We start from the raw sequence: 20958 nt of genomic DNA on the forward strand, positions 1-20958 counted from the left end.
AGGACAGGTCACTAATACAGAGCGGCATGGACTGCTTGGTAAACTTGGGGCAAGGAAACAATATGTGTTTTAATTCAGCAAAATGTAAATGTGTATATCTAGAAACAAAGAATGTAGGACATCCTTATAGGATGGGGGACTCTATCCTGGGAAGTAGTAACTGAAAAAGATTTGAGGGTTATGGTGGATAATCATTTGAACATGAGCTCCTAGTGCGATGCTGTGGCCAAAAGGACCAATGCGACCCTGTAATGCATAAATGGGGGAATCTCAAGTCAGAGTAGAGAGGTTATTTTACCTCTGGCCCTGGTGCAACTGCCACTGAAATAGTGTGTCCAGCTCTAATGTCCACAATTCAAGAAGGATGTTGATCAACTGGAGAGAGTTCAGAGAACAGCCAAGAGAATCATTATAGTGATAGGCTCAAGGAGCTCAATCTATATAGTTTAACAAAGAGAAGGTTAAGGGATGATTTGATTTCAATCTATAAGTACCTACATGGAAAACAAATATTTAATAATGGGCTCTTCAGTCTAGCACAGAAAGGTATAACATGGTCCAAAGGCTGCAGTGGAAGCTAGACACATTCAGACTGGAATTAGGTGTACATTTTTAGCAGAGAGAGTAATTAACCACTGAAACAATTTAACACAGATGGATTCTCTATCACAGGCAATTTTGAAATCAAGAGTGGATTTTTTTCTTTAAAAGATAGGTTCAAGGAATTTTGGGGAAGTTCTAGGGCTCATAATATATAGGAGTTCAGACTCTATATTCACAATGGCCCCTTCGGGCTTTGGAATCTGAGTCAGCAGAAGAAACATCCTTGATTCTAATGGCTGGTATGGGAGTGCAGAATTGCTTCATGTCCTAGAAAATTTTCTGCCAGTCGTTTCAGAATATACACTTTACAGCTCTTATAGTTAAAATCCCAACTGATAGATTTTTCAGCACTTGTAAAATGTTATATTAATGTACCAAAGCTTTAAATATCTTTAGTGATTTTTTGGTATACTTCATTTCTTTTTAAATCTTTATGTTCTTTAACAAAATTACAAGATGATGGATGGACTGTTGTCTGGCAGTTAGAGTAGGAAGACTATTTGTGCTTTATATGTCACTGGTAAAACTAGCAAGACAAGCAAGTTAAATTATTTTCATTTCGCTTGTGGTTAGTATACAGCAAAATTGCAATACATAATTCCTCTTCCTGTGACAAAGTCTGCTCATCTGGATATTCATCACCCACTGGATAAAGTTTATGCAGGAATTCATATACATATTATATCTGGACTTTTCCCAGGAAAATATAATGATATTTAAATAATCATTAATACAGTTATAAGATACAAAAATAACATTCAATAAAGAAAATAGACACAGCAAGTACGCAACATCTGTTCTCCCCTTTAATTATCTTACATGCCAGATGTTCATAGAACATCAAGGTAAAAATTTAAATTGACTGCACAATGGGCTAATTAATGTTTTTTAATGTATATGTGACGGGGTGTGCAAATCCCATACTGGACCCAACGGGTTTAAAGGACAATACTGGCCCCACATAGCCTTGGGTCTCCAGACCTGCAGAGTGTGCTCCAGCTGGAGAGGAAGCTTAAAAGGGAGCAACCCTGCTCGGTCAGGGAGGAAGACCGACCTAACCTCAGGGCTCCTGGGCAAGGGTTCTGAAGAAGCTTCCCTCTGGGGAGTAGGACTGCACGCTGAACCCAGTCGGGGCTGAAGTTTAGTTGTCTTTTCTTTTCTTTTTGTTATGTTATATTGAAGCCTTGGCAGAGAGACAGATAGTAGGAAGTGACCCAGAGAGGATAACTGAGGGAACTCCAGGGTGCTGGACACTGTTGAATCTCATAGGGCTCTGGGTCAGAGCCAGTGGGAGGACCGAGGCTCCCCTAACCCACTGCAGGTGAGGCATACACCACATTCCAATCTCATTCCCCCTCTGATAAGAAAAGAGTAAGGACAATGCAAACCAAGGGAAAGCTAAACCCAACCTCAGCTGAGGAACTGGACAGAAGGCCATTCATGCTGAGTGGCAATACTGAGTGCACTACCTACAAGACCACCTGGCCCTCAGAGAGCTCTATTACAGTGTATTTGCCATGATCTGTAGCAAAAACCCTTTCACTGAGAACTTGCCTGACTGGCTGGGTCAGATTCTAATTAGACAAGGAACTGAGCCCTAGAAAGAACATGGTCTTAAAATAAAAATGGGCGTCTCCAAAATAAAGCCACATTTAAAAAAAAATAGGTATGAAATAACTACATTTACTCTACAGACCAACTTACTATTATAATCCCTATGGGACAACTGTGTGGAACTTCTATGGAATGAGGGAGGGAAAACTATGGCAGAACATTTCCAGCTCTCATCAAAGTATAGCACTCTGTGCCTGGATGCATCACCAAGTCTGAAGATTTAAACTGGTGGTGAGAAAGATATGGGTTGATTTCATTATACTATCTTGTGAACTTGATCTGTGGATCCACCATCCCAGACCTGCCTGAGATTGAGCTGCAGAAACCAAAGAAGGAACGTGAGTCCAAAGACTGACCAGGAAAGACATTTTTAGATACCAATTCAGGAAAGCATGTATGTCCTTAAATCCACCCCTATTCAAGATCACACTTAAAATATAAAGTTAAGCATGTGCTGAAGTGCTGTCCTGAATAAACATGATTTCCTGAATTGTGATCTTAATATGAACTACATGTTGTAATAATATGCAGTTAAAAGCTAGTGAAGTAATATTTTCTCCTTCCCATTTATGACTTAATGTCAAGCAATAGCACTCCTTAGCCAAATATAAAAAGATAATCTTTTAGGTTGTATATCTGGAACTTGACATAAAATTAAAGAGAATAATATTCTTCCTTTACCTATTAAGTTGACTCGCCCTGGTGCACGAGCATAAAACTTGGGAGCCGATCCAAATTTAGAAATAAACATCTTCTTCAGCTTCAGCAATCTGAAAGGCAGGGTAGACGCCTTTAGAAGGAATACATTGAAAAACATGTAGGAAATCCATAGTCTGAATTCAGCCTTTGGTGTAAAGTGGCTCCACCCTAATGAAGTCAATGATGTTGGGCTCACTTACACCAATAGCTAACTTTAATCTCTTTTTTGAATATCAGCACATAGTGTTGATTTGTAACGCAACAGAAATAAAAGGGATACGTTTGCTTTAAAATGCAAGTCACTGAAAACACAATCGGGAGTTTAGACTTAAGTGGCACTGGCAAACCAGGTGCCAGGTCTTGCCAAGCCTTTAGGCCTCAGCCAAGTACAGACAAATTCATTGCTGGAAACCAGTCTGTTTCACCTGTGTGTTAGTATGGTTAAGATAGGTATTGAATTTATAACAATGTGTTTAGTGTTAAGACTTTATGAAATGTTTGTAAGTTGCTGCATGCATTAATCACACTTATAAATATCTTTATCACATGCTACAAGGTAATATTTAAAGTTTGCTTTATAACTGTAAAAAATGTTTGCTCTGAAATTGTGAACCTGTCAAGAGTTCCTATTTCCTTTTTATTTATAGGAAGGCTGCTCATCAGGAAGGCTATCAAAACTAAATTGGCCATTGTGAGACGTCACAATACAAAGATTCTGTTAATTGCCCTTTCACACGCATTAAGAGGCTACATGTAAAAAGATCCATCCCATCAGCTTGAATTCTGGAAGAAGGAAATAAAAATAGCTTACAAGAAAATTTTTCATTTATTTTGCTGTTTGTACTCTCACAGGACCAGAGCACTATGAAACAGAAGCAGAGATCCCCAGGGTCAACCTGGATTAGCCCTAAAAGACATTCAGATCTGACAGACCAATATAACGCTATCACCTTTTAAAACCATAAAATGTAACTAATTTGTGTATATATGCTTGTCTGCTTTAACCTTGTAATAATTCTCTCATTTCTTTTTCCTAGTTAATAAATCTTTAGTTAGTTTATTAGAGGATTAGCTACAAGCGTTGTCTTCAGTGAGAGATCTAAGGTACAAAATGACCTGGGGTAAGTGACTGGTCTCTTGGGACTAGAAGCAAACCTGACTCTTTTGTGATCTTTGGTGTATAGCAATCACTGATCACTAACGGCATGTTTATACTACAAAATTGTCAACTTAAGTTAGGTTGACCTACAGCCACCGCAATAAGTAAATTGGTTGTTCATGTCTACACTGCTCTTCTTCTGCCGGTGGTGCATGTCCTCACCAGGAGTGCTTGCACCAACTGAAGTGGGGCACTGAAAGTCAGCGCCCCAGGATTGGGTGCCAATGTGCCAGCGGTCAGCCTCACACAGGGCTGACAGCTCGGGCTGTCAAAGGCAACAACAGATGATGTAAGCAACAGTGTATACAGATGCTGCATCAACCTAACTACATTGACCTAAGTGCTATGCCTCTCATGGAGGTGGAGTTATTAGCTCAGCATAGCAGGTGAATTAAGTCAGCGGGAGGAACATTGTGGTATAGATGCTTACATCGGCCTAACTCTGTAGTGTAGACTATTCCTAAATCCAGTTTGCCTGGAGGGCAAGATAGACTGGAATGCTCAAGGGGACTGTCTAAGACTGTTATAGTGCTTTAGGAGTTTACACTTGTTATTGCGTTGGTGAAATCTAATTATAGAACACACAAGTGGTTTGGGATCTCTGCCCTGAGGCTGACACTCATGGTCATGAATCACTCCAAACAGTGTCACAATTCCTACATTTTTTCAAAAGCAACTACTGCATCAATGTTTGGATGCCCAACTTAAAAATCCCTAAAGAGGAAAACCCCTTTTCTGGATCACCATCATGATAATGCCCTTTACATATATGCTTCTGTCCATAGGGAAGTTTGCTGGCAGAATGCTATAAGTGATGTTAATATGATATGTTCGCAATCATTCTCTTGTGTCTCTGTATCAAGAATATTTCTTTGGCCTGGTCTACACTGACTGGGAAATTCGGCAGCAGTCGACAGATAGTTTGCGTATCTCCCATCAATTTCCTAACTTCTGCTTACTGTGGCATCTTCACTTCGCTGTGTCGATGGGAAATGCGCTCCTATTGACGCAGCGTTGCTCTTTTTTTGGGGGTGGATTTAGTAAATCGACTTCCAGATCAATTGAGCAGATCTCCACTTCCGCTCAATTGATCCCAAAGAATCGATCTGTCAGTGAAGACATACCCTTAGGCTTACAGCTGTTTTTATAGTGGTGCTGGTGTCTAAAGTCTAAGAACAAACAAAGGTAGCTGGGGTTTATTTATATTGACTAGTGTATTTTCAGAGGCCTGGTCTACACTAGAAAATTAGGTCGGTTTAACTACCTCAGTCGCCCGCCGACATCATAAAACCAGCTAAATGAGTGGCGGCCACTCTCTCTCTCTCTGCAGAGACCGGCTCTCGCCAACATAGCACTGTCCACACTCGTGCTTATTCTGGCTAAATTTGTGTTGCTCGGGGGTGTGGCTTTTTTCACACCCCAGAGGGACAAAGTTTTGCGAGTGTAGACAAGCCCTATGCCAATGAGAGAATCCCTCCCATCGGCATAGGTAATGTCTACTCAGAAGCATTACAGCATGCACCTGTGCGACTGTAGCATTTTAAGAGTAGACATACCCTAAGATGTGTTTTGTAAGCAAGAATAATGAATGTTTCATCTATTTGTAAACTTTGGCCAAGATGTTGAAACAGGTGCTTACCTATAGGTATCTAAATCAGATCTGATTTTTCAGATTTTTTGGCTGAGCAACACAACTCCCATTTGCTTCAGCTTTGCACAGGAAAATTCTAAAATGATGGGCTTTATATGTGAATTAAAATCAAGTGAAATACCGAGTAATCTGATTGAAGAAAGAACAATTTAGAGCACATCTCTTCTCTGAATGCTAACACAAATACAGAAGTTTACTGGATTTGCCCATGCATTCTTCTGCTGCACAAGAAGATTTAGCTTTCCCAATAACACTTCCATCAGAGCAGGCCTTTAGACACTAGCATGGAGAGAGGTGTTCCCCTGCAAGGAATACTGGAAAGGTGATGTGGGGTAAGTTTGCACTGCCTTTTGGGTTGGCTTTAGGGTGCAGGGTTTGGGGCTTGGAAGGGGGAAGGAGGGAAAGGTCCAAAACTGCAGTTGCCTCCCCCTCCACTCCTACTACCCTAGGGCAAGAAGGATAGGGAAACGTGAAGGGGTTGTGAGTTTCCTCCCACCCTACTCTCACATCTGGAAGGGGTAAGAGAGATCTGGCCTGGCGGTTACACTGCCAGAGTCCGCCAGGGAGATGATGGGATTGCCCCCAGTTTCCCTTTCCATGTGACTGTCAGCAGGTTGGGGAACTAAGAGTGACTTTCCGCTCAGCGAAGGGGAAGGGCTGCTTGGGGCGATCAGGGTTGGGTGGGGCCAGTGAGGGGTAGCTCCTGCTTATGCCTACAGGCCGACCACCCTTCTGGGGATAAATGAAGGATTTCAGGGGCCATGGCCGTGGAGCTGGCGCCCTTCAGAGGAGAGACCAACCCCAGCCTGCACTGGGGGCAGCTACTGCGCCCTCGGCACCCGCCGCTGCCCGGCAAAGCCCGAGGGAGCCGCAGCTGCTTTTCCAGCCTGTCTCCAGCACCAGCAGCGGCTGGCCCCAGGGCCGCTAGATGCGACCGCCCCTTCCCCTGCTCCCAGACGGGCCCGGCTCCTGGCCGCACACCCACCCACCTGGGCTGCTCCGCCAGCTGCACTGGCAGGGTGGCGGGGGCGTCCGAGGCCATCCTAGGCCACGCGGGGGCAGCGAGGCAGCGGCGGGTTGCCTGCGGCCGGGACCGTACGCTGTTGTCACGGGACAAGGAGACGTCTGCCGCTGCCTTCCTTCCAGTTCCGGGCTCCTCCCCGCCCAGGTCCGGCTGCTCTGGGGTAGGGCTTGTGTCAAGCTGCCGGGCAAGCCACTGCTTAGCTCCGTCCGACTCCTCGCCGTACCGCAGGGGCCAGGACAAGCGGCTGGGCATGACACCAGCTCCGGCGCCAGCTGTGTCAGGCTTTGCGGCCCCCCAGCCACCTGGCTCCTGCTGCCCACGGCGGGCCTTGTTTGAGGTGCATGTGACGACAGGAGCGAAGGAGATTATCTTTTTATGTCTGTACCAATGATGTTAGATCTCAGTGGAACACAAAGCAAATCAATTCCCACAGAAGAGGGTCTCTGATCTCTCCCGGTGAGCGAGGTCTTACAGCTCTGTTTATGTGCCTTTAAAAACATACAATTGTTATTGGAGAAAAGGGCAGCATGACTCAATGTCTCCTCTGAACAAGGGCCACAAAGAAGGTCCGTCCCAGATCTCTCCTCCACGACAAACACACACAGTGAAAACACAAAATAAACATTAACAGGGGAAGCAAAAAGGTTTTTTGCTGGGGTTGTGTTTTCTGGGGTGTGCTTGATTCCCTCCCACACTTATCTCTGGCTCCCTATTATCAATGAGAATAATGACCAGTTATTTGGAGGAACTGATTTGTTCAGCCTCATCTCCCAGCAAGCTGATGGATATTATTATTTGTTATTCTATCCTACAAGACTAGAAGTGCCCTAACATAGATAGTATCGTACAGTGTCATTCAAATTCTACAGTGTGGACTGACCCTTCCGGTGAGTAACAACAATCATCTCCTCATATCAGTCATTCATAACCTAAACCTATCAAATGATAAACCTCTCAAATCCGCATTCTACTCCTTCTCTAACTGCAGAAGGAATGAGAAGGTTCACAAACCTGGGCTTTTTAGATATTTTTTTAAAGATGTTTTTACATATTTTTACAGAACTGTGCATTCTCTTTCCATTGCTGCAACGAGGTCCTCGTTCACACAGATCTCCCCAAAGAGATGGTAAACAAGCAGGTGCTCCATGATCCGCACCTCACCACACTCACATTTGCTTGTGTCATTAGAGTAGCCCCTTTGGATCAGATTAGACTTAGTCTGCAGGTGCAGGTGGCTCAGCCATCACCACTTTGACCAGTTTGTATCAACCCCTTCGGAAAGAGCGGGGATTCCAGATCTATTTCAATGCATCCAACTGCAGATGGTCTTTCATTTCATAACCTCAGTCATGTCTTGCCAAAACTCTTCACAATTTAAGGTGTTTGATTACTCCTGTGTGACCATATAATGGATGCCTTGGATCTTTCATCTGCCATGTTCTTTCCTTTGGGCTTGCTACCTTCCTCCTGATATCAAGTGGTGCAATGCCAGCCAGTAAGTACAGGCTATCCTTTGGTGTTGGCTTGAGACATCCCGTTATTCCACAACAACTGTCATTTAGAACAGGGTCTAATTTCTTAGCATGGATGGATCGTTCCCACTCTGGATATGCATGCTCTGCTATGGAGTAGCACAAGTTGATAGTAGTGTTTCGCAAAGTAGCTGGATTGGCTCCCTACTTTGAGGTGACCAACTTTCGGAAGATGTTGGTATGGGCACTAGCTTCCCATTTCATTTTCTCTACATGTGCTTTGAAGGAAAGTGTCCGTTCCAATGTCACCCCCAAGTAGACCTGGTTCAGGTGATTAGCCGGTGGGATTCCATCCCAGGTGACGCTTAGTTTCTGCTTGGCTTCTCAATGAGGTAAGTAAAAGGCCGTCAACTGTGGCTTAGTCGGGTTGGCACAAAGCTTGTTCTTATAATAAGTTGAGAAGTTGCTCAGTTCACATATCAGTCTATTCTCAACAATGGCAAAATCTTTCTCCTGTGATGTGATGCATAGATCATCGTCGTGTTGATCTAAACAATTGCTGTACACCCAACTCACCAAAGGAGAAAGTAAACGGGGAGGCCCAAAAAAAAAAAAAAAAACGCTTCAAAGTCACCCTCAAGACCAACATCAAGAAATGTAGCATCGACACCACACACTGGGAGACAGTAGCCGAAGACATGACTAACTCTCAAAGACTTGTCAGAGAAGGAACAACAACTTTTGAGGAAAATCACCTGGCCCTGATCGCAGAAAAATGCCAGAAAGAAAAGACAGACAACTGTCATGCAGCAATTGTGGTCCAACCCTACCTTCCAACACCACCTAAAACATCTGCCAACAAGTCTGTGACTCAAGGATTGGACTCCTCAGTCACCAAAGGACCCATGTAAAATAAAACCTGTGAAAGAGATCATCCTCAACTCTGAGGGATCGCCGATGACAAGATCAGCATATAGAAAGCTCCTCACATTGCTCTGTAATGTCTGGTCATTGATATATATATATTGAAGAGGATTGCTGCTAACACTCAGCTCTGTGAGAGGCCATCTTGTTGTCGTTTCCAGCAGCTCCGTTTCTAGCACAGTTCTACATAAAAATGTCTGTTCTCCAGAAGAGATCAGATGAGCTGCTCTAGGTGGTAGTCTTCCATCATATCATAGACTTTGTCAAGCAAGTTTTAGTGGTTGACTGTATCATATGCTGCTGATACGTCTATGAACACAGCACCTGTTATAATAGAATCATAGAAGTATAGGATTGGAAGGGACTTCAAAGTCTTCTAGTCCAATCCCCTGCACTCAAGGCAGGACTGAGTATTATCTAGACCATCCCTGATAGGTGTTTGTCTAACCTGCTGTTAAAAATCTCCAGTGCGGAGATTCCACAACCTCCCCAGGTAATTTATTCAAGTGCTTAACTACCCTGACAGGAAGTTTTTCCTACTGTCCAATCTAAACCACCTTTGCTGCAGTTTAAGCCTATTGCTTATCATCCCTCTCTTGAATCCATCTTCTATATGCTGGGTGATATTTAATGGTTGGCCAGTGCAGGACTTTCCGGGTCTAAATCCGCCTTGTTCAAGAATTAGATGCTCTTTGATACGATGTGAGAGGTGAATAAGAATGAGGTGTTCATAAAATTTATAAAAGTGGCATAGAAGTGATATTGGCTTGAAGTTCTTTGGCCAGACGCGTCCTTCCCTGGCTTTAATAGAGCGATTACATGGGCTTGTCACCATAATTTAGGTATTCTAGGGTTGCTGAGCAATTGTTAAAAAGGTGTATATGCATAACTTGGCTGCAGGATCAAAAGGGTTAATCTGCTCCATGCATATGTCATCAAGTCCAATGGCTTTGCCGTTCTTCAAGTGTGACTTATTTTGGCACTGAGTGCATCTATTGTGTATGGCACACTGAAATGATTTTCTTTCAGATCAGTTTGCTGTCTAATTAATATTTTAGGCTGCTTGTTCTGAACTTTTCCATTGAGCAGAAACTGGTGTACCACCTGACTGGCAGTGATGTTGTGATGTTGCTTTACTTTCTTGCGATCATTATTGAACTTGCGAATGGTCAGCCATGCTTTCTTACTAGTGTGGGTCATGTCTATTCCTTCGATCAATTCTTTCCATTTCTGTCGCCTTTCTTCTTGAAGCTTGTTAGTTAGGGCTGTCCCTGCTACGATAGTGTCTTCCAAGAAAGGATCTTTTTGGAATATTTATTGGTATTTTCTTTGTTTGGCTGATAGCATGGGAGTAAACCCTGGTACGTGCTCAATTCTACATCCTTGAGGTATATACCTCTTGGAGGTATTGCGCAGTGCATTCACGAAGAGGTTGCAATTCTCTGGGGTTGGATCAATGTGAGTCAGTTTTTTGTCACGGTCGATGTTGCACTGATATAAGTTGTTGCAATATTGCATAGGAAGAACCACACTCTCAAGTAGCCTGGTTCCAACCATTTAAAGCTTTAAAGATCAAGATAAATACAATGAATTCAACCTAGAAGGAGACAGTGCAGCTTACAGAGCACTGGTTTTATGAGCACTCATTATAATCTTAATAAGTGGGTAGTCACATTCTGCACAGACTTAAATGATTTAAGCTGTAGCCTCAAGCAGAGTGCATTACAGTAATCTAGTCTCAACAGACAAAAGATGTGGATAATTGTAGCAAGATCAACACCCAAACTAAAAGATCTCACTCTTTATACCATTTGCAAATGGGAAAAAAGTACTCTTTGCCTCAGCTGCAGCTTGGATCTTACGAGTCAGGAAGGACACATACAATGAAAAGGTGGTGACCTGAAGAGCTGTTAGAAACCTTTAGAACCTCAATAAGTGGCTGTAGTCCAACAGACAAAACCCTAACTATTTGTTTTCATGAGAGTGATTTGTGTCCTTGTATGCAGGTTGCTAAATCCAAATCAGAGAGTTTTTATCTATGAAGTAACAGAAACGTTGTCACTTAATATTGCACAAATCATAAAACTAAAGACAATCCTACCTGGAAGGGTTAACCCCACTGTGAAAGAACAGGAAGTACCTGGCAGATCATATGTACCAAAGCCATGGCCATTTGGGAATCACATGGTTTCAGAAGCAGAGAATTCAGAACCACCTTCTCCAAATGGACTCAGAGCTCTAGCTAAAGTTTAATTAGAAGTATCAGGACCTATGAATATCATTGTGCAGTTCTGAGTCTGTCAAATAGAGGTCAGTAATATATACACACCAGTCAGCACATTATAATACTATTAACCTTTAATTTCTAGGCATCCATGCCTGAAGGCATGGGCACATTATCAAAAATGAGCTAAACCATAAATCAGAATAAGCAGGCAACATCCCAGATTAAATTCCAAAGCAGTAACAGACTCTTAAAACACCCCACAAGCAACACAAAACCAAAGACCACATACAAACTGAAATAACATAATTAAGAGAAAATAAACTAGTCTTAAAAACCAATTAATGCCACAAGTCCTTTTGTATAAACTAAGGGAGAAAAAATTCTAGAACAATTGGCCCTTGACGGAGAACATATGGAAATATGACCACAGATCTGTTGGCCAAGAGGTGTAAATTATATAAAGAAGAGCATATATGAAAGGGAATGGGGTTATTATAATTAATACACAGTGCATGCAAATCAAGCAATTTCCCCTTTTCTCACCATTATGTATTAACGTGGCACTTGTCTTTTATTTTAAAGGACAGCCTTTGTTTGCTTCCTAATGTTCTTCACCTCATATTAAATCAATATATTATCCTGTATTTTAGCAATAATCATGCAAAAGATCATACACTGTGATACAAATGTGTGATTTTGTGCTTTGTTTGACTTTGTACTACAACTTGTCAAATACATTTTGAGGTCTTTTCCCTCCTCTTCATGATTCACGTGAAGAGGAAATAGACTACTTGGCAAAGCTATTTAATTGCTTGGTAGCTATGTAAGCAGTTGCTGCTTTCAAACCACCCTTCCTGTTGGGAGTTGGAGGATGCAGTCTGGATCCATCACACTTTTGCTTTAAAACATCTTTTGCTTTATAACAAATAACAATAAAGGAGGATAAGTTAGCTTTTAGGATATAGTGTGGAGGGGGCAGAAAAGGCATCAGTAGGATATCTGCTTCCTTGTGTTGGTAGAAGAAAGTGTTATGGGGGAGGGGGCAGTTGCAGCCTAGAGAGGGTGACAGTGGAAGAAAGAAAAGAGGAGATTATCCAGGAGCTATCCAGGTGAAAGTGGGGGATAATGCACGTTTTTGTGTGCAATTCTAGCTGAATTTTCAAAAGCAGGGAATAAAGAGGTCACTCTCCTCTAAGAGTGAAAAACTCAAAAGACAGACCAAAACCATAATTAGATTTATTTGAAAGAAACCTCATTTATATACCAATGCCATGAATTTTCCCTTTACTTTTAAATCTGTTATTAGCATTGGCATTCTTGTGCCCTCCATTCAAGATGAAGCTGCCTATTAGTAGGGTTATACATATACTGCCTGTGAAGTGCTTTGGAAAGGATCCTTTAGGATGGAAGGCATTGTATAAAGGAAATATATTTTAGCTTGAATGGCTAATATATTTTGGGCTTTTTTGAGCTTATACCCAGAGTGCTTTGATGGTATATAAATCCCACAAACAAACCAGCATGGTGAATGCGTTCATTTTTGAAGGACCCAGTTTTCTTGACCTTTGGAAATTTTAAGACTTATGATTTTTTTAAATTATTGAAATATACTTTGGTTAGATTAAGTCAGGGCTCGACAAATTTATTTTGGAGCTAGGAGCCAGCCCAAAAATTAAGGAGCCAGTCAACGTGGGCTCAGCAGTGGGGCGCTCTGGCTGGAGCGCAGCAACTGCTCTCCCCTCCCAGCTCAGCCCAGCCCCTTTCCTCTACCCCTCTCCCACAACTGGGCCCAGCAGTGGGGCACCCTGGCTGGAGCACAGCAGCTGCAGTGCTAGCCTCTCCCAGCCCTGCCACATGGGCACAGTGGCGCCCTGGCCAGAGCACGGCAGCTGCTCCCCCCAGAGAAATACTAGGCACCAGACTTAAATTTCTAGGCTCCATGGCAACCTGGCACTCGGGATTTGTCGAGCCCTGCATTAACTGTAAAGAATTCAGGGCCTAGGAAGGGTTCTAAAAGATGTAAAAATAAAAGCACATGAATTAGTCTTTCTATTGATTAATCAGTTAATATGCATAAGGCATTTTGAATCATTATTATTTTCAGAGTTTGAACTGAGCACTAGTTTGAATCCCCAGCCTAAGGTAGTTGATTTGCCTCATCAGTGCAGTGGGTAGTTTAGAGTCTGGGAACTTCACATTCTGTTCTCACTCCAGTGTAAATTAGGAGCAACTCCAGTGAAATCAATGACATGACATTGGACCCCCGAATAGGTTTCTCTGCATCTCGTGGTCCTACATTCATGTACATTTGGCTCAGTGCTGTTATAAGGTCCCATTCATGTCTCGGGAGAAATAGTGCGCCCTAAGACTGGCCCCAGTGACTCGCAAGGGAGAGTAGTACTGTCTTTAAGGGCTCCCCTTATGAACACGGAGGGCAACCCTCTTCTTAAGGGTTCTCCAGATTGCAGTGTCCTGCCTGGGTCCTACTGAGCTATTGGGGGTGGAGGGAAGCAACCTAAGGGCCCTTTTCTTACAGTGTGCGGCGGGCGGGGGCGGGGGGAGAGATACTGCTGCCCCTACAGCCCTGCTGATTTCTAGGTGGGAAGCACGCAACCCTGTCCCGGCCCTAAGGATTTCCGAGGAGTGGGCACAACCCTGTGCCCACAAGAGCCACGCCCAACTCGCCGCCCTGGTTGCTAAGGGCCGGTTGCAGTTTTTGGCCAAATGTTAGTCTCGGCTGGGCTTGTTACCGCCCTGCGTCTATTCCGCTTGTCGCTTCTTCTACGGCCGGCTCCATTCCAGACCGGCTACAACCGGAACCGGAAGTGAAAAGTCGGCCATCTTTGCTCAGGGAATCGTCGTTAAACCTGAACCGGAAATGCAAAATCGGCCATGTTTGTTCAGGTGTCAATTTGGGCTTGTTTGGCCGCTTCGCCGCTGGTTTTGAGCTTGGTGGCCGCTTATGTCTGTTGCACCACGTGGCAACGCATTCCCGTGTCTCCACGGGCGGGGCTAGCGGGGGAGGACGAAATTTCGGTTCCTAGCTGAGCGGAGTCACATTGGCCAGAAGCCGCGGAGGCTTGTGGGAGAAGGGGGCTGGCTCCGGTCTTTCCTCCCGCCCCCTTCCTTCCCCTCCCCCCCGCCCGTCCTCCGGCCAAGATGTCTGACATGGAGGATGATTTCATGTGCGATGATGAAGAGGACTATGACCTGGTGAGCTCTGGGGGGACGCGAGCGGGAGCTGAAGGGCGATGGGGTCCAGTGGCGCGGGGGTCCCGCCTCTGTGTGTGTGTCTCTGCCTCAGCCCCCCTCAGAGACTGCCTTCTCAGGGTGCACTGACAGGACGAGTTTGGCTCTCTATTCCCTCTAGGGACCCTAAGGGAGGCCGAAAATGGTTTGGGGGAGGGTGGCGTTGATTTTGGACCAGGCCTCCCCAATGTTTATGCCCCCTCCTCCCTAAGAAATAGGCCACTTGAGCCGCAGGAACTTAGTTAGGCCCCAGAATTGCCCCTTCAGGCCCAACAAGTCTGGGCCCCTGCTCATTTCAGGTAGGGACTAGGGGGTTGTAATTCCCTTACTTTAGCCCAGCAAAGTGGATCAAACGAAGTAAAAGAATACATTACTTCTGGGCTGGGAAGTGGTTTGTAATGATCGTGTTCTACTATCAGACTAAGACTGAGCGGGGTGGGGGTAGCAGGAGAAGCTGGGAGACAGATCTGCCAGCCACATAACTCACTTCAGGTGCAACATATCAATAAGGTATTTATTTTTAACTTTTTTGCTGTCCAGGTAGAATTGAGATTTGTTTTTGTAATTTGCAAGGCTTTGTTAGCTGTGTTTTGGTTGTGTTTTGTCCTTATGTTTTCAGCTGGTACAATAAAAATCTTGTTATTTAAAAAGAGGAACTGATTTATCTGGGAGGAATCTGCATTTAGTAGGGCTATTTGGCTTCACAGATATCTTTTTGAAATTGTTAAAAGCAAACGTCTCTTGTGAGGAGTAAAATTTCTTAGAGGGAAGACTCAGCTGCATTGAGAAATAATGTTTGGTTGAAAAATGTGTGTTCCATGTTTAATCAATCTTAATTCAATGTTTTCTGTGCTTTAGTATTCTACCCAGAATTTAGAGAAGAAAACAGTGAGCTTTTTTTTTTTTAATAGAATTGAGTATTCCACCTTCCAAAGATTTTTTGGGATGTGTATTTCTACTGTAAACTAGAACTGCATTTCATATACTGCTTAATTTTATAAATAAACCCCTGAAATCTCAATTTTAAAGAAGAATTTCTATATAGCAAGTCTTGTAGTATTCCTTAGTATTTAGAGCAAGTTCTTAAAATATAGCTTTTGTTCAATATTGCTTCTCATCAGTTTTCCTTATGAGCTGCCATATGTGCATAGCTGACATCTAAAACCTAGAAAACGTTCTCCAGTTTAGTCTTATGCATGTATTTTTAATTGAGATAGAGTTCTTGGCCTATACACCTTGTCTTTCTAGCAATGTAGACTTTATCTTTAGTTTTTCAGGTACAACTAGCCTTCACTTACCTTCTAAATATGAGCACAAATTATTTTAGAAACATGTTTTTAAATGAAATTTAAGTTTAATTGTATGAATTATAAAATGGAAATAATTCTTATCAGAATATTCATAAAGGTACTGTGGGTCTATTTGTTTCTTCATCAGTTGCCAGCCATTTTTCATAATCAAGTGTGTCAAAACAGATTTCAATTTTAAATATTTTGTCCGTAAAATAAATAAATACCCAATCATTCTGTATGTGTGTTGAATGATATACAGCTTGTGCTGTTGAGAGTTTAAAACAAAAATTTGGAAAGTTGTATTAAAGTGCAGAGTCCCAAATGTACGCCTGATATAAGTCAGTACAGCTCCACTGGCTGCAGTTAAATTTACCTTCTTATGCGAAATCTGAATTTTATGCTTTATTGGTCATCCATATCCTGGGAGAAATAACTGCTGTTTCTTGCTTCTATATGAAATATTGTCTTAGTCACAGGAAAAACTTATCTGAATTCTCTTTCCCATAGCTGACTACAAATATTCACAAAATTTAATTTCAAAAGGACATTTTCAACATCATATCACTAAACGCCCCGTATCAGACCTTACCTTTAAAACAAGCCTTGGAAGAATTAGATTTTTATTGTTAAATGTTGATGTCGCCATACGCACACACTGACAGAAAATATTTCCATTAATAATAATTGAAATTTACAGATAAGAAGCATTTTTCTTATTTTGCCTGAGACCTTACTAGAGTCAAAATCCAGTGTTTTAAACTTCTGAATTAAGCTTGTTACAAATGACGAATGAATAGTAAAAACAGATATGATTTGTTGATTTAAGGATATTTACCTTGTGTATTTTGACATGATGTTGTCAGTGTTTTAACAGTTTATAAAACTTTAGCTTTTTGAATCTCAATATCTACTCTCCTTAAATAAATGTCCCTATAATTTTCCTCATAATTGTATGAGCATTTGTCAATAAAAAACTTTAAAAAGCTTAAAAATGAACATTGATATTATCTATCAAAATTATTTTAAAAAATTGAACTCTGCCAAGCTTACTTAACACACACTGAAACTAGATATTGTTTTAATTAATTATATGGGGGGTAGTGGTGCGTGCACGCATTTCTCTTTTTTAGAATACAACGCATCACAGGACACTTAGAATTACTGTATAAGGAGTGGAAAGGCTTTTAGATGCAATTTTGGCTTAAAGGTGGAAGAACAGTGTTTAAATCAAGTATAAACATTATTCTAGTTAAAGTAATTTCTGGTATGCTTGTATGCTTAGTCTGACCAGCATGGATAGGGTCATGGAATGCAAGAACGTTTTAAAATTTGTTCTACCCTACATCCATACAGTAGATATAGTGCTATACAGCAAAACTATGTTACACTTTTCTAAATGTACTTTTTCTAAACATGGGACATGATTCTCCCACCATGTTGGTGTAAAACTGAAGAAACTGTTGAAATTAAACTGGTGTAAGAGGAGGATCAGGCCCATGGTTCCCAAGCTCAAATTAAAGACTGGTGTAGAAGGAGGTCTGGGAAGAGTGGAAGTAGGACAAGAGATTCAGATTAATGAGGTACTAGAAGTAAAAGAGCCATTCTGAACTTTGGAGAGTATTTTGGAAGGCAGAGAGACTGCAATAGTCATTCTGAGGGTAGGTCTGCTCTTAAAATGCTTCATGTTACTATGCCAATGGAAGAGCTTCTTCCATCAGCATAGTTAATCCACCTCCGTGAGAGGTAGTACCTGCGTCGATGAGAGGAAGCCCTCCCATCGGCATAGTGCTGTCTACACCAGGGATTAGGTCGGTATAACTGCATCACTCAGAGGTGTAGATATTTCACACCCCTGAACAACATACTTATACTGATGTAAGTTTATAGTATAGACCTGGCCTGAGTGAGTTGAGAAATCAGTGAATATTAGGCCAGAGAAGTAGGGTGAAGTGAGTCTAGCTTGTTTGAGATGTCAGCAGTTTTAACAGACTTTGTAAAAAGTAAAACAGTATTTTGACCTGCCAGGTATATAGAGTTGAGGAATCACTTCTTCTCTCTTATGTATCCAAATGGTGTGCACTTTTCTAGAACTGGACTTGTACATTCCAAAGTCTCTTCTTCTTTCAAGTTTCCCATCTTGAGATTTATATCAAGCTGGTGATATCATTATGATGATTATTGTGATAAACAGCTAAGGGGTTATCATTTTGTAATATCATAAAATCATAGTTTGCTGTTGTTGCTTAGCTGTTCATTGTCTTAATGGTCAAACTTTCTGTATGTAAATGTCCTATGACATTCATAAATAGTTGTAGTTACATTTGTTTGGAAGTCTTTATATCTGCAAAGAATTTTAGTTCTATTTATGGATGGATAAGCCTAGATTAGGAATTTATTGGTAACATGCAGTTCCATCTTTGATAGTCTTATTTACTGAGTCATAATATGGAATACAATGGTTACTTGTTACTATGGAAAGCATTAAATCTTAAGTTCTCTCAAAGTCTACCTTGATGCTGTTTGGTGGTTCCTTGTTTGAAATTAATCAGTAGTCTCAGTCCAGTACCTAGTAAACAGTTGCCCATGTCAGCAGGAAAAAGAATCACAGCTGCCCTCCTTGTTGGCAGCCTCTGGAGAAAGGTTATGTTTAGAATAGACATGGAGACTGAATTTTATCCTTGTCCAGGAGTGATCTTTCCATGGAGATGTCATTGTGCATGTAGGACGCTTGTATTGGCAGTACTTGTAACATATCTGTGGGAGCTTTTTTGGTTTTGTAATAAATAGTGAACGTTGTAGGCAGATGATATTATCTGGAACCCTAAATTCACTTTTAAAAATTGGTAGGGAGGTAGGATAGTCAAATCTGTTTGCTGGGCAACTAGACTATAATGCATTAAAGGTTTATTTTATATATTACATATTTTTATTTGAATGTTATAGAGACAAAAATACTAAAGAAAAGAGAGAGTTCATCTGGAAACAGATTTCATTACTCCATATTCCTTTGTCTTTTTCCTGGAGTATTCCAGGTATCCAACAAGACTTAGAACACTGTTTCTTGACACTCAGTTTCACAACAGCAGCTTGTTCCAGAATAGACACATATGTATCCAATTGGTATGATCTGCCTGAAATCCAACCATGAAGTCCAGGAGGTTGGTAACAGATTTCAAGTGCCTTTATGAAAGCGATCTCTCTCTCTGTGTGTGTGTGTGTGTGTGTGTGTGTGTGTGTGTGTTTAAAAATGATTAATTTGTTAGTATGCTTCAAAGCAGGACACAGTCATAATAAAGGTGCCTTCTGCTGTCTAGAATATAGGTGTTCAAATATCTAGGACTTCATGAGTAATCATGTATAGGAACCTGGTGGATTAAAAATCTTTTGTTCTTTTTATTTATTATTTTCTGGGCCTTAAGATATTGGTCTTGGATTCAGATGTTTGTTTGAGGAGCAGCATACTGAATTAAATTCTCATTCACACCATATCATAAAATATCATTGTACTTGCATCTGATTGTGCCAAATACCTCTAACTAAATGTCTAATGCAGTTATTTACTGTGTACATCTTAACATATGCAAGACTTTTCTGGATTTTGCAGAAAAGTTCATTTTCAGAGGGAACTTTTTTCTCTAGTACTTTCATCAGAAATCTGTTGCATGTTCTCAATTTGTTCTCTGATGAACCCTTTCACCACTGGTCTAGTAAGGCAGTCTTTCTAGCCAAAAGATCGGATGGTCTACGTGTTTAAACTGTGTGTCTTGAAATGAAACTTTAGTTTCATTAAACCCAATGGAAATATGAAAACTTTTGAGTTTTGGGACAAAATGTTTAAAGGAAAGAAGTAACTCTTCCAGAAAGAAAGGGGAGGCAAAATTATAATATTAAATGTGAGGATGTACTAAGCCTTGCAATAAAATCATGTGTAGATTTAAGAACAAATTTATGTGGATTTTTTTCAAATAAAACTATCTTGAAATGTAATGTTTTAATGTAGCTTCGGGTATAACCAATGCTACTATCTCCCTGCTAATTGTGATTATAAAACCAAAACAAATTTTAGTGTTTTGTGCAGTGAAACAAGATGCTGTAAATGCATAAAATAGACAGACTGATTTTTCTCATTTTTCAGTTATTGTAAACCTAGTTACTGAAGTATTTAATTTCTATTTAATAAATACTGAAATGTGTGTCTATATATATTTATTAAATTGTCAGTGTCCCTCTTAATTCTGTTGTACTACATTGTTTGCACTGCTATAGGCTGTTATGACCATGACTAATTTCACCATATGACGTGATTCAGCTTTATAACAATGTTGGAATATTTGGATTTTAAGATCACTAAGGGTTAGCTAATGTTCGTTAGAGTTATATTCTATTTAATTTTGCTCCAGTCTTGACTCTGACTGACTATTGGGATAGAAGTGCTTGTACTGGGTGAGTCAGCGCTGTTAATCTGTAAATGTTTTCATATCAATCTTTTTAAAATAAGCTCTAGATCTGAATTATGTTGTGTGCTATTTTGCTTCCCAGGTGAAGGAGAGGATTGGTAGCAAGGTGATAAAGGAAGAAATTCTCCTGGGATTATTTGCAATTGGTGTAGATATAGCAATCAGATAATACACCTACCGTCTATTTAGCCCATTGCCTCTTCCTGTTCAACCTAAGATTACCCAGACTTATAGGGCAGTGCTAAAGAAAATGTTGTGTTTTGCACTATAAAGATACATAAATGATATAAAGGTAGGTACATTAAGAAATGAAGTTTCTTCTTTTTCTTGCAGCATTTTTGCAAGTGTGTCACAGTTTGGTTTTCATTAGTTCAGGAGTGCCTAATGTGGTTCAATGTGAATCCAAACACTGGAGTAATACAGATCTGCAAAGAGTCCAGGGGCCTATTCAGGCAACATACAGCCTTGTATGCCTCAGAGCAAAGTCCAGTGGTGGCTCCTTGTGTGCTGGTATGCATCTGGATTTTCGTGGAAGGGCCATTGAATCTGCCCGCTCTTTGCATCCAACTAGGGAAGCCACAAGTCCG

At 41.3% G+C, this 20958-nt stretch overlaps 2 protein-coding genes across 4 annotated transcripts in view; one reads left to right on the top strand and one right to left on the bottom strand.

Annotated features, from left to right (window-relative positions):
* Nucleotides 1-6826, bottom strand: part of GALK2 (galactokinase 2) — a 61526-nt gene extending 54700 nt beyond the window's left edge. For both annotated transcript variants that reach the window (XM_067555778.1, XM_067555777.1), the window contains exons 1-2: nt 6716-6826; nt 2899-2987 (exon numbers count right to left, since the gene is read on the bottom strand). In XM_067555778.1, coding sequence (XP_067411879.1) covers nt 2899-2987; nt 6716-6768 — 142 coding nt within the window. In that variant the 5' untranslated portion in view covers nt 6769-6826. The remainder of the gene's footprint in view (nt 1-2898; nt 2988-6715) is intronic.
* A 7492-nt stretch (nt 6827-14318) lies between these two features.
* COPS2 (COP9 signalosome subunit 2) overlaps nt 14319-20958 on the top strand; it is a 30746-nt gene continuing 24106 nt past the window's right edge. For both annotated transcript variants that reach the window (XM_067555792.1, XM_067555793.1), the window contains exon 1: nt 14319-14586. In XM_067555792.1, the coding sequence (XP_067411893.1) occupies nt 14533-14586 (54 nt within the window). In that variant the 5' untranslated portion in view covers nt 14319-14532. The remainder of the gene's footprint in view (nt 14587-20958) is intronic.

The sequence above is a fragment of the Emydura macquarii genome, unplaced genomic scaffold (genome assembly GCF_026122565.2).
Source record: "Emydura macquarii macquarii isolate MOO-44397 ecotype Brisbane River unplaced genomic scaffold, CSIRO-AGI_Emac_v2 contig_1644, whole genome shotgun sequence".
In the NCBI taxonomy this organism is placed as follows: Eukaryota; Metazoa; Chordata; order Testudines; family Chelidae; genus Emydura; species Emydura macquarii.